The sequence below is a fragment of the Stenella coeruleoalba genome, assembly GCF_951394435.1.
Source record: "Stenella coeruleoalba genome assembly, chromosome: 12".
NCBI lineage: Eukaryota > Metazoa > Chordata > Mammalia > Artiodactyla > Delphinidae > Stenella > Stenella coeruleoalba.
Genome location: NC_137158.1, coordinates 43,025,408 through 43,041,263, shown reverse-complemented (window position 1 = coordinate 43,041,263; position 15,856 = coordinate 43,025,408). Strand labels below are relative to the sequence as shown.

Sequence of the window (15,856 nt, the reverse complement as noted above, 5' to 3'; positions counted from 1 at the left end):
TGTAGCCTGGTAAGATAACTAGAGCACAGGGTGATCTGGTAGCACGCTCTCGGGCTGAGCAAGCCATTTCCTGCGCCCTCCTTCCTTCTGCCCTCCCGGCACTCCCAGAAATGCTCAGCAGACAAGTAAACAGAAGGGCTTTTTCCAGGGTTTACGTAGAGAAGCCAGGGGGAGCCTCTGACAGAAACCCTTATGCACAATAGGGTCTAATTTCATTTCAACGGAAAGCTCGGTTTGCTTGAGTAAGCTGGATATCTGGGAACCTGAGCATCACTCCCATTGTCAAAGTGCTTAATTATAAACATGGCACAAAAATCCAGGTTCTCGCAACCCCTAGTCCAACCCAGATGCAAACCTGAACGGGTAACAGTGAAGATCCCCTATTGTATAGAGGTGGCCCCTCGGAGATCCACGTTAGGAAGCTACACAAACGGAGAGCTGTAAAGCCCAACACCTTCCGTTCATAGAAGACATTTGTTTTTCAAAGAGCTAAAAGCACAGTGAATGTGGAGGTATTCTCTTGACAAGTGGAGAAACTGAGGCCAGGGGAAGTCGAGTCACCTGCTGAGAGACACAGAGTCGAAGTAGTGAAGTGGCTCTGACAATGAAAATGAACCGTTTTCTTCCCTAAAGATCCCAAAAGAAAAGCGAGGAGACTCCACCGAGTTAATATCTAGCTCAAGGAAGAGGAATAGGAAAGTGTAAAAGAAAAGGAGGAAGGGGAAAAAAAGGAGAGAGGGAAGGAAAACACACACACGGGAAAGAAGACATTGTCGGCAACCATACGTAGTCAGGGTTGCAAAGTGAGAGTTCGGGAACCTCGAGGAAGCCAGCAGCATGAATTGGAAGGTTAATATGGTCATAATGGCAGGAAGCGAATGCAGTCCACTCGGCCAGAGAATCTCAGCTGCAGGATTTGGGGCAGACCAACTGGAAAGGATGCTACTAGTGGCCGCGTTTGAGAGCCTGAAGTGCAGGGTGGCAGGAGGCCCTCATGGAAGATGCAGAGAAGAGCAATTTGAAAAGCAAACCCCAGCACGGCAGGCTACACGGATTCTCTGTGAACTGAGGCCCACTGGGTTGTGCCCTGTGAGAGTGACCAGTGGAAATGGCCCGTTTTCCTGACTGACGCCAGGGAGAGCAGGAAGGTAAGGAACTGCTGAGGTGGGAGCAAAGGAGGGCAGGCTGGAGTGAAAACAGAGAGCGCGTCTGCTCGCTGGCCGCCAAGCCCTGCGCCCCTTCTCTGACGCAGAGGTTGGGGACCAGGCAACACACCCTGGGGGGCTTTATGGCCATGACACTTCCCACAGTGAGACACCACCGGCTGGTAGAGACCACCCTCCTATTGAAAAACAGTCTCTACTGCAGCTTCCACTGAGAACTGTTGGTGACAAAGTTTCCCTAAAACATACACCATATTTTAAAGTTTCTATCTTTTCTGTTTCTCTCCTGGCCTTTTCCCCACTGAAGAAGGAAGAAAAGGGCAGAACATTCCCAGGCACCCTCCTCCACCACTGCCCCCGTCCCCGCCCACCCCCCCGTCTGCTTCCTCAATTGGAAGCAAGATACGAAGATTCATCTCTTCCAGTGTTCCCGTGTCCCTCGGGACTCTGCTGACCACCCTGGCACTCAGTCTTGTGTGTGTCCCCTTCCCAGTCCCTGGCCCTCACCTCCCAGGTGTTGGATAAAACCAATGTCTTGGGAAAAGTGGCTAAAAAGAGGGGAGATAACAGTTTTCTTTGTCACAAAAATATGAAGCCATCTAAAAAGGAAACATGAAATAGTATAAAGAGGAAAATCCATTTTTGCTAAAAAGAAATTCTTAAATATGATTTTTCAAAGTTCTTAGAGCCAAGAGTACTATTTTAAAAAAAATAGGAACACAACCCACTTATTCAGGGTGTTGTTTGTGAAATAAGAACTGACCCAAGCCTTGCCGAGTGGGCATCTCTTGGTGGCGCGGTTACTGCCGCCGAGGCCCATCGTGAAGGTGTCAGGTCCACTTCTGGCTTATGGCTGGTTGGAAAAGAGCCAGCCCCATTCACATTGTCATTGGCAGCCAAGTGCGTTGTCTTATATCCCACTTTTCCAGCAAAGCTGACGTTGGTATGTTTCTCTTTGGCCTGGTGCGTGGAATCGGTTTTGTGTGCTCCCCATGCCTGGGGAGCCTGGGTAGAGGCATGAGAGGGGAAAGAGGAGAAGTGAGTAGAGGGTGCAGGCAGAACGGAGGTGGAGAGTGTGCCCAGGAGCTGGCGGCGAGGCTGCTGGTGCCCTGTCCCACGTGGGCCGAGGTCCAGCTCCGTCCCTGGTCACAGCTGCCTGGGAAGCAGGCTGCCTTAGGAGACGCTACATGCTGAGGGTCAAGCTGCCGCATCCGCTGTGTCCCAGGCTCAGGCAGAGCACTAGAAAATCAGGCTTGACCCAAGTGGCCAATTAAACTTTCCATTGGTGGAGACTGAATCAAGAGTTTCTAAAACATACATGCAATCCTTGCATTTGAGCAGTTTGTTTTTCAAGGACATGCAACATTTACTGACAAGGGCCGCGGAGCAATAGGAGAATGATTAGTGATACTCCGTGGTGTGGTTTTGGGTGGTCTCAGTGCCAGAGTAAAGCATTAGAAGGCATTTGGGGGTGGGTTGTACCACCTCCAGAAGGGCCTGTCACACCTTCCGAGGTTTTAGACCTTCCACCTGTGGCTTCTGAGATACTGGTATTATGAAACCAAGGTCTGTACTGAAATACAAAGCAGGCGCTTTGGAGAAGGCCCGATACGTGCTTATGCTCTCTTCCTGACCCTTTCGGGGTGGCTGGAATGTGGTGGCTACTGCCACTCCTGATGCCGGAGCGTCCCAGCCAAAACCCTTGGGACTGGATGTGCCTCAGTCTGACTCGTTTGTTTTTGGTTTTTTTTAGAAAGTCCATACAGTGCTTAGACCATAATTTATATAACACCCTAGGAGAGTCTGGGCTGCACTCTGTGTTCAAACACATTCTTACTTCTATAGCGATATGTATGAATGAAGAGAAACAGTCGATAGCCTCACACCAGGTCAGGCTTTACGGCCGAATGAGGTGAGTTTGGATCAATTTTGCTGCCAAGTGAGTTTCCAGAACTTTTGCTTGGCAGAGCTTGTTGGATTTGGGGATCGTGGATAAGGACATGCTGGTCCCTGTCCCATGCCCTGGTTTGTCCAGAGCGCTGCAGGACACTCCAGTGTCTCCCCTTGCTTCCAGCTCCCCCGTTCCATCCCGAGTTGTCAAAAAGAGTTTTCAGTAGTGGGAGGAGGATTTAAGGTAATAAGCCTCAGAGCTGACTGAACGTCCAACTGAAGTGGGCCCCTGTAAAGACAGGCATGGTGCAGAGGCAGGGGACCCAGATTCACTCACCGAGCCTCTCTCGCTAAAATAAGGGTCACCCCCGAAATGTGACCAAGGTTATATTAGAATAATTAAATCGCAGGCCTACTTCAACAGCAGGAATAACACACGGACTTTATCCCCTCAAGGAATTACAGTGGCAGAGAATAAGAAAGCATCCTGAAAGGGTTTGGATAAGCATGTGACTGACAGGGCTGTGCTGGACGGCCACGGGAGCCGGGATCAACCCAGCTCCAAAAGCAACAACAAAGAGAACTGACAACAGATCCCGAAGTCTGAGTGTCCCCCACTCAGGGGGACAGGACTGTGACCTGGGCCCAGCTGCTCTGGCCAGGCTTACAGGGTTCTAGCCAGCAGGTTGCCACCTCCTCCAGCATTAAAGGGAACTGCTACGTGTATGCGCTGTGTCCTGCTGATGACATCCCTGAGAGCTGGGGGAAGAAATCTGGGTTTCTGAATGGCTGGAACTCGGGCTCTTGCTTTTGTAAATTAACTGGGTCAGAAGTTGGAGAGGATTATAGGCTCAGGGCCAAGGAGCAGCCAAAACATACAAGGGCTTGGCAGGCAATGGCAGAACATGATATGGCAGAAAAGGGAAGGAAAACCAGAGGAGAGAGCCTGGCAGTGATTGGGAAAGGGGTCAGGGCATTCGGCTCACCCCAAGTGTGGTATTTCCTGTTCTGTCAAGAAGGCCAACGTGCAGGGAGGTTGCATTCTCCTGAGGGTTAGCAATCTCCCAGAATGTCTCCTGTTAGCTCCAGGCATCCTGATGTTTCACTATCAGGCAGCTCCCCCGGCGGGTCGCAAAGGTCTCCAATGATAGATGGCCTGTCCAAGGTCATCAGTAAACACAGACGCCCTGTCTCCCCATCGCAGTCATCAAACCTCAGGGCACCTAGGGGTCGCTGGGCTGGATGGTGCCCAGCGTGGTGGCGTGATGTCAGATCTCAGACAGCGGGGCACCAAGAGCTTGCCCAGGCACGAGGACGGCCAATTTATGAAGTTCATCAATGGAGCTCACGGGTCCTGTGAACAAAGGACGGTTTATTTTTCATTCCGTGGATTTGTTCTTATCTGCTTCATTCATATTTTTCTCAGTTTAATGGAAGTGTAATTTACATACAATAGAATTCAACAATTTTAAGAATTCAGTGAGTTTTGTCAAACATAAATAGTCACACCTCCACATACGGGATATAGCACATGTGTTGGCAGACTACAGCCCGTGGGCCAAATCCGGCCCCCACCCTGTTTTTGTTTTGTACCTTTTTAGAGTTGTAGAAAAATAAATAAGTTGAAGAATATGCGACAGAGACCGTATGCAACCCGCAGCACCTAAAATCTTTACCATCTGGCCTTTAGGGGGATGGTTTGCTGATACAGAATGTTTCCATCACTCCTTGGTGTTCCCTGCGGCCCCTCTGCAGGATTCCCCTCCCCCTCCCCCCTGGCAACCACTGACCTGCTTTCTATCACTGTAGTTTTACCTTTTCTAGAATTTCATATAAATGAAATCACACAGTATGTTGCCTTTTGTGTCTGGCTTCTTTCACTTATAATGCTTTTGAGATTCATCCTCTGGGGCTTTGCGTGTGTCAGTAGTGGGGTCCTTTTTTTATTTCTGAGTGGTGTGATAGCCCATTAAAGACAGGGTCTAATTTAAGACAGCCCTCAACATGTTTTAACCACCCGCAGGCTCCACGTAGAAGAAAGAGGAGGTGCAGGGGGCGGTGGCCGTGGCCGGGCAGCCCGGCGCGCCCGCTCTCATGGCCCTTGTCTTTGCAGGCATGAACAACCGGGAGGTGCTGGAGCAAGTGGAGCGCGGCTACAGGATGCCGTGTCCGCAGGACTGCCCCATCTCCCTCCATGAGCTCATGATCCACTGCTGGAAAAAGGACCCCGAAGAGCGGCCCACTTTCGAGTACTTGCAGGGCTTCCTGGAAGACTACTTCACCGCCACAGAGCCCCAGTATCAGCCTGGTGAAAACCTGTAAGACCTGGGTCTGCAGAGAGAGGCCTGGTCCAAGAGGCTTCCCCGCCCCCTCCCCATTAGCTTTCAATTCCGTAGCCAGCTGCTCCGAGCAGAGCAGTGAGAACTGTCCAGGATCAGATTGCATGTGACTCTGAAGCTGACGAACTTCCATGGCCCTCATTAATGACACTTGTCCCCAAATCCGAACCTCCTCTGTGAAGCATACGAGACAGAACCTTGTTATTTCTCAGACTTTGGAAAATGCGTTGTATCGATGTTATGTAACAGGCCAAACCTCTGTTCAGTGTAAATAGTTATTCCAGTGCCAACGATCCTAGTGCTTTCCTTTTTTTAAAATGCAAATCCTATGTGATTTTAACTCTGTCTTCACCTGATTCAACTAAAAAAAAAGTATTATTTTCCAAAAGTGGCCTCTTTGTCTAAAACAATAAAATTTTTTTTCATGTTTTAACAAAAACCAACCGGGACAGGTGTTTGTTTTTTTTTCTTTTTTCTAAATATGAATATATATAATATATACATCCCTGTACATACACCATGTGGGTGCTAACGTGGAGACCGTGGCCGACGTGGGCCACAGAGCTTCGGGACCCAGAGTGAGGATTTGACTGGAAAATCAACATAAAAGCACCGGTGTTATTCTGAAAACCAGTGGCCTCGTTCTTTGGCTTTTGCAAAACATGATTTGATTTTTTTTTTTAATTTGGATTGCACTTTTTTGGTTCATGACTGTGCCTGTAGATGGCTGTTACTTTGACTCTTTTCAGCAGCACCCCGCCCCCCAGCTGAAGTCACAAGTTCTGTTTCCAGTATTTGCTTCGACTTACTACGATCTTGAAACTTAAAAGTGAGCCTCTTTAAAGCAAGCAAGTGGCCAATACTACCAGGGGAACTAGAAGATGGATACCACACAAACTTCTTGTATAAAACATGAATGCTGAAATGTTTCCAACTTTTTTAATTTAATAAACCTTGTAACCACATTTAAATGGTCTAAAACCCATAGCACTGTAGTCGTGGCAACGTGCTAAACTTTCTCATTCAACTAACCCTTATGGGAAGGTGAGGGTGGGAGGTCGTACATTTCCCATTGTAAAATAAGTGTTTGAATGTCCTGTACTGCTAATGAAATGACTTTCTCTATGTCCAAGGGTCCTCCAGTGAAATAACTATGCACTACTTTACATCTCATGGGGAAGCACAAAAAAAAGTATTACATTCTTAGTTGCTGTTTGTACCAACTTTGAATTACATATGTTTAACAAGTCAAAAACCCTATTTCTATTGAGTTTTTAATACTGAGTGGCAACTCTGAAGTCTTAATTCCTTTTTTGTTATGATTTCTTTGTGAGTTTACATTTTTAAATTGTTTAACTTTCTTAATTTAGTAATTAAAAAGACAGCATTTTACATTTGAATTTTTTTTTGTTCATTTGTTTAAATCATGGAAGGTACTTTAGGAGTGACATATCTGTCCCATACCAAGTGGTAAGGAGTCACCTGGAGAATTTAACCATTGTGCAATGATTTCCAAATGGCAGAAACATTCACAACACCTGGAGTGGGGTTCCCCCCCCCAAGAAAGGCTGGGCTATTGTCTAGTTAATTCAGAGGATTGTTAAAGGAAGACTAGGCATACCTTAACATTTTAATTTATCAGGCATTTTTGCTAACTAAAATTTTCTGTGTCCCACTTGTAGGAGAAAGAGACAATTGCAAGAAGAATCTTTCTTGTCCTGGAGTCAATACATATGTTTCCCAGTGTCCCTCCACCCCTGTAATGAAGTCGCTCAGCAGGGGAACAGCCTGGTGTTGCAGAAGGGGCAGTAGGTGGACTGGGCCAACAGGCGGGGCCTGGCTCCACACTCATTCAGCTGCACGCATTCAACAGCCACCTGGAATCTCGCCCTTTCAGGTCCTGTCTGTAGAAATGAGGGGGTTGGATGAGATTTGCTGTAGGCTCCTACATCTGAGATCCTGGGATTCTAAGATCACTGATGACGTGTAGAATTACACAAAGAGGACAGTTTTCTTGCTGAAATAGCCTTTATATTTAGAAAGTTTCTGACATTTTTTAAGTGAAACAGGGATTTTCTGGCTAACCAAGTTTTCGTGGTGTTGGTTTTGGTATTAATACAATTGCTAAATTGATAAAATTTCAAAGATCTTGTTACATACGATTATCACAATATTGGGCAATTTATTAACACATTCTAGATATTTTTAAAGATAAAACTTTGTTTTTCATCTTCACTTCCCAGTAGGTCGGATAATTTTCAAGTACTCTCTGGGGGATTTTTGTGTTTGTTTTTGACTTGGTCATTCAAAAAGATCTGAAAAAGTCATGACAGCCTGTTTTAAACAGATTTTTAAAGGAAAGCAGTCTCTTCAAAGTATAGCCTTCAATTCATCAATTGAGTTAACTGTGGATTCTCTCACATGAAGCAAAACTCAAGACTTGGGTTAACTTGAGGACACACTTATGAAATACAGCTCGCTGGAACCATTCTGAAACAGAGTAGGGTTGCAGACTAAAGGGAAAAGAGTAGCTATAAATATGAAGAAATCAGAGACATTTCAGGTTTTTTCTTCCAAGAAACTTATGTGATGCCAAGAGACCTTGCCGAGGCAGACCAGTCCAGACAAATGAAACACCACCTCCAGGGAGTCCCAACACCTCCCAAGAAGCCTCCCTCCCTCGAAAGTTTTAGAAGTTTGGGGTTTGGAAACTAAATGCACTAACCAAGAAGTTCTCTTGTATCTTGAAAGGTGCCTTAGCGGCAAGTGATGGTGAAATATTTGTTTGTCTTTCGTAACCTGGCAGTGAGTAAGGACCTGCTCTGTTCCCTGAGGAGAGCTGGCACCTGGCATTGCTCTGCTTCATACGGAGGCTTCCTAATAATCTAGTTCTTTCTACTTTCTTTTTTTTTTTAATTGGGGTATAGGTGTTTTACAGTGTTGTGTTAGTTTCTGCCGTACAGCGAAGTGAGGGAGAGTCCCCTGTGCTATACAGCAGGTTCTGATTAGTTATCTGTTTTATACATATTGGTGTATATATGTCAACCCCAATCTCCCAATTCATCTTTTTACTTTCTTAAAATCAAATAATAAGCCTACTGGAGAAGACAACTTGCCAAAGCCCAGATGTTGTAAATGAAACAAAATGATTTCTGTTCACCCGTGCTCACTCCTCACACTGTCCTCCGAGTCCACTTTGTTCACAGCATACTGAGGGCCGGGAGGACCAGAGAGAGGACCAGTAGGTGCAGGGCCTCCCCCGTGTTAGGGCATCAAGTTGTAGACTGAAGCCAATGATGTATTCCGCTCTACCTCGTGCATGGCGAACAAAGGTGTGTAAGGAACCAGACATTTCCACAAGATAAGTTAAATGTATTCATAGTTCTTCAAATACAGCCACACAACTGAAGATTCCCTGACAAGCGCCAGAGGGTGTTTACCTGCCTCGAGAAAGACAGGAATCCTCCTGTGGTTAAGTCTTGGCACCAGAGGACTTTTCTAGTTGTATTGGAGCTGCAAAATTTTTATCTGAAATTTCCTATGGGACTTTAAGAATGTATACTGTATTAATTGGAATAGTTCTTTCATGAGTCCTGAAGAAGGTAAGGTTTTCAGCAGAATGCAGAGGAGGATGGCACTGAAGCCCGCTGCATGAGGCATGTCATCTGCTCCTTTGTCATGGCTCCGGACAAGAGAACCTCACTTGACATAATAGGCATTTCCTAACAAGTTGCACTGGGATAAAATGGCGTTTGGTCGATTCATTGCCGAAAGGTATTTTAATAGGTTTAGATAAGTTTTGTTGGCTTTCTTACCACTACATATTAAACTGTTGGAATTCAATTAGGCCCTCCAAAATATTTGCTGGGTGGGAGGGAGAGAATAAGGGGGAAGGAGGTAAGGGAGGGAGGGAGGGAGGGAGGGAGGAAATAATTCCAGAAGGGCAAAAGGGAGAGCGAGAAGAAAGGAAGCTCAAACAAATTCTTATCCTAAAAGTGATATTGTGGGGTACAGATTTACTAAGGCAGGTACTAATAGTATATATATTTTATTTCTCAAATATAGATTGTAACCACAGAGAAGAATGAAATTAGTATTTCATGAAATACTGAATACTTTTCAACAGGATGAAAATTAGTATCTCTAATATCTTTGCAATATCAAATGAAATTTCATAATTTATGTATACCTACATTCTCAGAAATTTTTCCTAATAAATTCCTAAATCATACCTCATTCTTTCCAAACGTGCAAAATATTCAGAATTCCATTGGGGGGATGGAGATATACCTTATTTTTTAAATTACTTCTGATGACTGGAAAGAAAAATAAGTGGTTTTCCAGTATGACAGGGACTATTCTAAGGAGAATGTGATCAGTGACAAATGACTGCTCCCCCCAGCAGCCAGGACCCTATGCTCCTTTCCAGAATACTTACTGCTCTTCTAATAATGTGTTTAATAATATGACTCTTCTCTTAATGCATTTTCCCTGCCAGATTGTGAGCTCCTTGAGAACAGAAACTGCCTTATTGTTCACCAGTCTTCTGCGCCAAGGGCAGTGATGAGCTGATGGTCGATGTTGGATGAGTGGGTGGATGGCTAGATGGGTGATGCCGTCCTGTGGAGTGAAAGGTAGACCTGAGAATAACACACCTGAGGGCCTGCTGAGCATCCCGGGATTTGCTGTGAGCTGCCCAAGGCACTAGCGCTGCCATTGTGAATGTGGGCTCACCAGTGTCCATACATGATTTGACGCCCCAGTCTGTGGTCTGAAATGAACACCGTTAGTGCTTCCCGAACCTTGCCCCAGAACTCGTCCCAACATCAATGGGAATAAACCTGTAGCCCCTGGGACCTGGGGCCTTCAGAGTCTCATTCTAACTTAGTCATTTTATGAAAAATTGGTATGTTTCCTAAGATATCCATTTTTCATCTTCATATAAAATACTTTTCCCATCCTTCAGGTTGTGCATTGTTAACCAGCCTGTGGCTTGCAGTATCCCTGGCAAACCTGTGCATGACCCAGGGAATGCATGTGCCCCGCTTGAGAACCACACCGCATGAAGATGTTGTCCGTAAAATAGTACTGCCAACATGAAAATGTTGTAGTCGGCAGAGGTAACATTAACCCCCATCAATATGGATTCTCTTTATTTGATTCCCTTTTTCACCCAGCAAAAAATAGCCCCCTGACTGAGAATGGGACAGAAGATGGGAGGGTTTGATAATGGGAAGAGGAAAACCGTCCAGAGCTGCCTGGAAGTGAAGGTTTGGTCAGGTCAGCCTGCTGGTACAGGATGGCAGCAAATGGGAGTAGACAGGGTGGAGATGTTGGTCAAGGAGGAAGAAACCAGAACTGGGATGAAAGAAGCCCTTTGCCAGGGCTCTTCAAGGCAATGGGATGACCAGAGAGATGACTAGGTATGTGCAAGGACTCCACCATTCATTTCTTCTGCAAACATTTGTTGAGTACTTATTATGGGTTAGACCCTGTGCTTAGCACTAGAAAGCCAAAGAGACAATTAGTATCCCCAGTCCAGTGAGGATGGAGACCCATAAGAGATAGCTGCAATAAGCTCTCCGTTGGGAGGAAAGACGGGTGGCAGCAAAGGAGTGCCAGATGGCCCGGAATGGGGAGTGCATGGGAGACTTCCTAGAGGAGGTGTTCCTAAAGGACAAGCAAGGTGGATTATGTAATGCTTAATGGTAAGCTCAGTGTTTTTTGCCTTTGGATGTGTTTCCTTCTGATCCCCAACCCCATTAGGGTCCAGCTCATGCTTTAAATATAGAAGGTGCTCAGCAAATGCATCTAAATGAAGAGAAACCAAAACGAAGCAAAGAAAAATCTAAATCTCTTCTTCTCCCTCCTCCCCGCAAACGCAGACATTAAAAGGTATGTAGGTGCATCATTTGTTCTGATTAGTGCACTGCTACCTGGAGGGATGGGAGATAATACCATAAAAGGACAGAGAGTAAGGTTTCAGGCAGGGTTTTGGGATGTGGTTTGGACTATATTTATAGAGTACGAGAATAAGAGAATTGCCTGGAAAGGGGCTTATAATAACGCCTCACTTCCTCTCTTAATAACAATTAGTAGGGGCTTTTCTCCCATTGATGACCCCATTTCATTCTTTCCTCTCCCATTTATGAAGCTAGTTCGCTTGAATCATCCAGCAATATGTAAACTCATGAAAGAAGGTATATACTAGCTGTTGCAAGGTATTCTGTTTGTTTTGTTTTGGAATTCTTTTCCCTTTGGTTAATTTTCAAGTGCTTGCTATGTAATAATCAATGAGCAGCTAATTGGCAGTAAGAGAATGAAATGGGTATTATTCAGATAGTGTTTTTAACAGAAGACGTACGTGTAACACTGTGGGGAAATATTAGTAAATAGCAAGAGATTATTTAGTGTGTGTGTGTGTGTGTGTGTGTGTGTGTGTGTACAAAAGGATTCATTTAAAGCCCCTCAGAAACTAAATCCAGGTGTGTGAATCCTTTCATTTTCAGACTCCTCCCAAGGGGTGAGCGGAGCCCCTAGAGATTGCCCTGGAGCACAAACCACCCTAAATGGAGCCTGAAGGTCTGTCAGTTCCCAGAGAGCAGTGAGGAAATGGTAAGCAAATGGCAGCAGTTGCATAGAGAATTAGGGAATGAATAACAGTGCTTTCTGGTAAATTAACCATATTACATTGTGCACAGCAAAGTGATGGAAAAACCCTGTTAAAAATTGAATAATAATTTGCCCACATCATTTACGTAAAATGCATAATTTTCCTACTTCAGTGGACTTTAGTTTGATTTAAAATATGCACAACTCCAGTCCTGTTCACCAAAGCATAATTTGTGAGATAATTGGGAAGGGAAAGAGGAATCAGACCGTAATCAGCCCAATTCTGTGTGAACCACTTCACCTCCTCCCTCACCTGTGCATTTTGGAAAATATTTGTTTATACGTTCCTGAAGGTCTCTAAGTGAAAGTGCAAGGCATTCATCATTGTCCCTGCTATCACTAAACCATGACTTCACCACGTTTGAGAGGGGGAAAGCGATGCTTCGTTCTATTCAGTATTTTTCTGCTTTCATTCAAATAAGTACTAGTTTTTGAATTCTAGGGAAAATGGAAATGTAGCAAAGCTGTACTTAAAACAGCGAGCCAAGAACAAAAGCAACAGTGCACAGCCAAAGGAGACCTTGGAAGATGCATAGATAAAACAAAAAGCTGTGCTTGGCTGGGACTTTCTTTCAGAATCAAATGCAAAATGGAGAACATTGTTTCAACTGCAAAGATTTTGCAGTCTATAATATCTGAAATAGAAAGGCATCATGTAATCCACCTTGACATTCAGAAGCTGTGCTATTGCTATGAGTTATGATACTGGTTCCTGACTAATGGAGGTTTCCAGAACCAGAGTGGTCAGAGGTGGTGTGGAATTCCGGCAGTGGACTGGGTACCCTCCACTTAAACAGTGCGTTCCCATGGCAATCACTGTCCTTTTTCCTTCCCCTCCCTCTGCTCCCCACCCCCACCAGAACCATAGAAATTTTATTCAGATATTCACTCATTCTCTTCATCCCCATTTCTCCACAGAGGGTCATTATTTACTTATTCCAGTGAGCCCTTAAATCTCAACTTTTCAGGGCAAGTGTGCAGCTGATTCTCTCTGCTTCTCCTGAGTACTCTTCTTTTGTTGGCCAAATCCTGCCTCCTCTAAAACCCTGCTGGCCCCAAGAAGCTGAATCTTGAACCCCACAAATCTCAGCACTTCTTTCTCTTGGGTGCCTGTTTTGGATGAGCAAAGGGCCCACCCCCGCAATCCTACTACTCCTCCCCACTTCTTCCTTTTCTCCTACTAACCCCTGCCACTGGCCAAAGATTTATTAGACACTAGTTTTGTCCCTATGCCTCTTGCCACTAACTATAAATTGCCTTTCTGCAAATTAGAAAAAGCTACTCTACCTCAAGACACTTTGCTGCCACCTGCCAGAAAACTATTGTAATAAATATGCCAAGAGATCATGACTAGAATGCAAATGGTGCCCCCTAGAATTGTGCAGTATACAACTGGCACAACTGTATGTGACAACCCTGTACTTGGAAATCACCTGAGTTATCCAGGAAGCTGGTTGTAAAAGTAAGAACACAGCAGATCAGTCTTGCCTTTTTATGACAGTTGGCAATTTCAAAATCTAAATCTTTCGACCATGATCAAAAATTGCTGAGAGGCAATTTCTGGAAGAGACAAAGAGCCCCCAGGCAGCAGTTCTTACAAGAATAAAGGGCTCTTGATTCAGCCCAAGATTTGGCCTGCTGGCTGGGCAGATATAGCCCAAACCACATTGGGTTGATTTTCAGGAAGCATCAGTTAGAAAGCTGGTAAGTCTCAATGCTGTGGGTGCAGGAGGAAAGTGAACTTGGCTTATGTTTAGGTCAACCATTCCCCCTCCCTGGCGTCGGCTGCTTCGGTTCTTGTTGATCGCCCCATCTGTTCCCCTCCCTCCTTCACATTCAGCACAACCTGCACGTTCTGATGATCTTTTGCCGCAAAACAAACTACCCCAAAACTAGCGGCAGAAATAGAAATAGTCATTTATTTTGCTTATGAGTCTGCGACTTGGACAACACTCATCAGGGACATCTCTGCTCCATGCGGCCTCAGCGGGGGCAGCCCCTTGGGACTGAAAGACCCACCTTCCCAACGGCTTACGCGCGTCCACACGGCTGATGAGTTGATGCTGGCTGCTGCCCAGGAGCCCGGCTGGGGCTCTTGCCGAGGGCTTTGGGTCCTCTCCGTTTGCGCTCCCAGGTGGCTATGAGGGCTTGTTGACACCGTGGAGCCCATGCTAAACCACCAGTTGACGCCTCATGGGACAGAGACAAGTTGCCCCCGCCAAGCCCTGCCCAAATTTCAAATTTCTGAGAAAAATAAATGACTGGTTTTAAGCCACTGAAGTCTGGGATGGCTTGTTCTGCAGCAGTAGATCACCAGAATGTACAGGTGGGGCTGAACGTGGTGTGAATCCATTCCCACATCTTTCTGTGATGCCTCCTGGTGCTGTGGAGTCAAGGAAGCAAAGAAAACTACATTTCCCAGACTCCCTTACCATGAGGATTATGAGTGTCCATCAGGCCATACCAGTGAGACATATTAACGCAAAGTTGGGAAGGCAGAAGTGAAGCAGAAGCCAATTTCCTGCAGATCTTGTCTGTTTTCTGCTGGAAAGCAAGGTCATGGGGCCACTGAGGGCCAATCTCCAGCTTCATAGGTGTCAAGAGTCAGCTGAGGAGGTGGCAGTGGCTAAGCTCGACATCCCAACATGCAGGCAGATGTTCCCAGCTTTCTGACCACATTCTGACCATTGTATTGCAGCTACAATGTTCATGAGGTCAACAGTGCCAGTGGCAGCCTCCTGAGTCCCACCTCCCTGAATGTGGGAAAGGTGGCTGCCCTCCTGGCAGGTCAGTTCTGCCACATTCTGGGAGTCATTCCCGGAAATCCAGCATAGAGCCCTCTCTTCCAGCCCTTCCAGCGAGTTTGTAATTCCACCTTTTTGCCTAAAGTCCCTAGTGTGGTTACTATTTCCTGCATTGAACCCTGCAGCTGACACCCAGGTGATCCTTAACATGCTGCCCCTTCTCGGCCACTTTTGTTCCTGCTTGCTTGCTTTCCCTCATTTAATCATTCCTTTGGCAAATATTTATGGCAGATTTACCACGTGCCAGGCATTGTGCTAGACCTGGAGGACAATCGATGAACTAAACAGACATGGCTCCACCCTCGTGGAAGGAGCCAAGGCAAAAGACCGGGAGACAGCAAACTACTACCCTCAGGCAAAATCAGCCCCCTGCTCATTTTGTTTTCTTGGAACACAGCCACGCCCATTCACTTCTGTCTTGGCTACAGCTGATGTTTCCCTACAGTGGCAAATTTCAGCAGTTGCAAAAGAGACTGTATAACCCAAGAGCTGAAAATATTTACTACCTGGTTTTTCACAGAAAATGTTTGCCAGCTCCTGCATTAGATAAATAAAACTCCAAGTCAGAATCCTGTTGTCCCCACATCCAATCAGTCGCTCTGTCCATTCTGCGGACACATGTGCCAAGCTCCAATCTCAGCTCTGAGCACTCCATGAGAACCGTCTTATTTAGTTCTCACAACAACCTTTGGAACATACCGTTATAATCTCTGCTTTACAGAGAAGGAAACTGAGATTTAGAGAGATTGGGGCTGGATGACTGAGTAAATGGTGAGAGCATTAACGGAGATGAAAGTCCCAGGAGGAGGAACTGAGAGTAGGCGGGAGCTGGTGGACTCCGTGTGGACTCAGGCACGTGAGGTGCCTGCAGGCATCCATGAGAGGCTGTCCTCGCTGATTTCCTGCTTGGTGTGGTGGGAAGGCATGATTTCAAGTCTTGCCCAGTTTTAGGTTCAAATCACAATTCTTCCATTACTAACTGTATGAC

General features: G+C 45.8%; 2 protein-coding genes across 5 annotated transcripts in view; both read left to right on the top strand.

The window, feature by feature from the left end:
* FYN (FYN proto-oncogene, Src family tyrosine kinase) overlaps nt 1-9,125 on the top strand; it is a 211,801-nt gene extending 202,676 nt beyond the window's left edge. For 2 of the 4 annotated variants that reach the window (XM_079939932.1, XM_079939933.1), the window contains one exon: nt 5,167-9,123. In XM_079939932.1, the coding sequence (XP_079796058.1) occupies nt 5,167-5,375 (209 nt within the window). In that variant the 3' untranslated portion in view covers nt 5,376-9,123. Of the gene's footprint in view, nt 1-5,166 lie in introns of all 4 variants that reach the window. The other 2 variants (XM_079939935.1, XM_079939934.1) reach the window with 2 other exon arrangements.
* A 2,570-nt stretch (nt 9,126-11,695) lies between these two features.
* Nucleotides 11,696-15,856, top strand: part of TRAF3IP2 (TRAF3 interacting protein 2) — a 98,147-nt gene continuing 93,986 nt past the window's right edge. The window contains exon 1 of the mRNA XM_079939300.1: nt 11,696-12,007. The gene's annotated coding sequence lies outside the window, so the exon portion shown is untranslated. The remainder of the gene's footprint in view (nt 12,008-15,856) is intronic.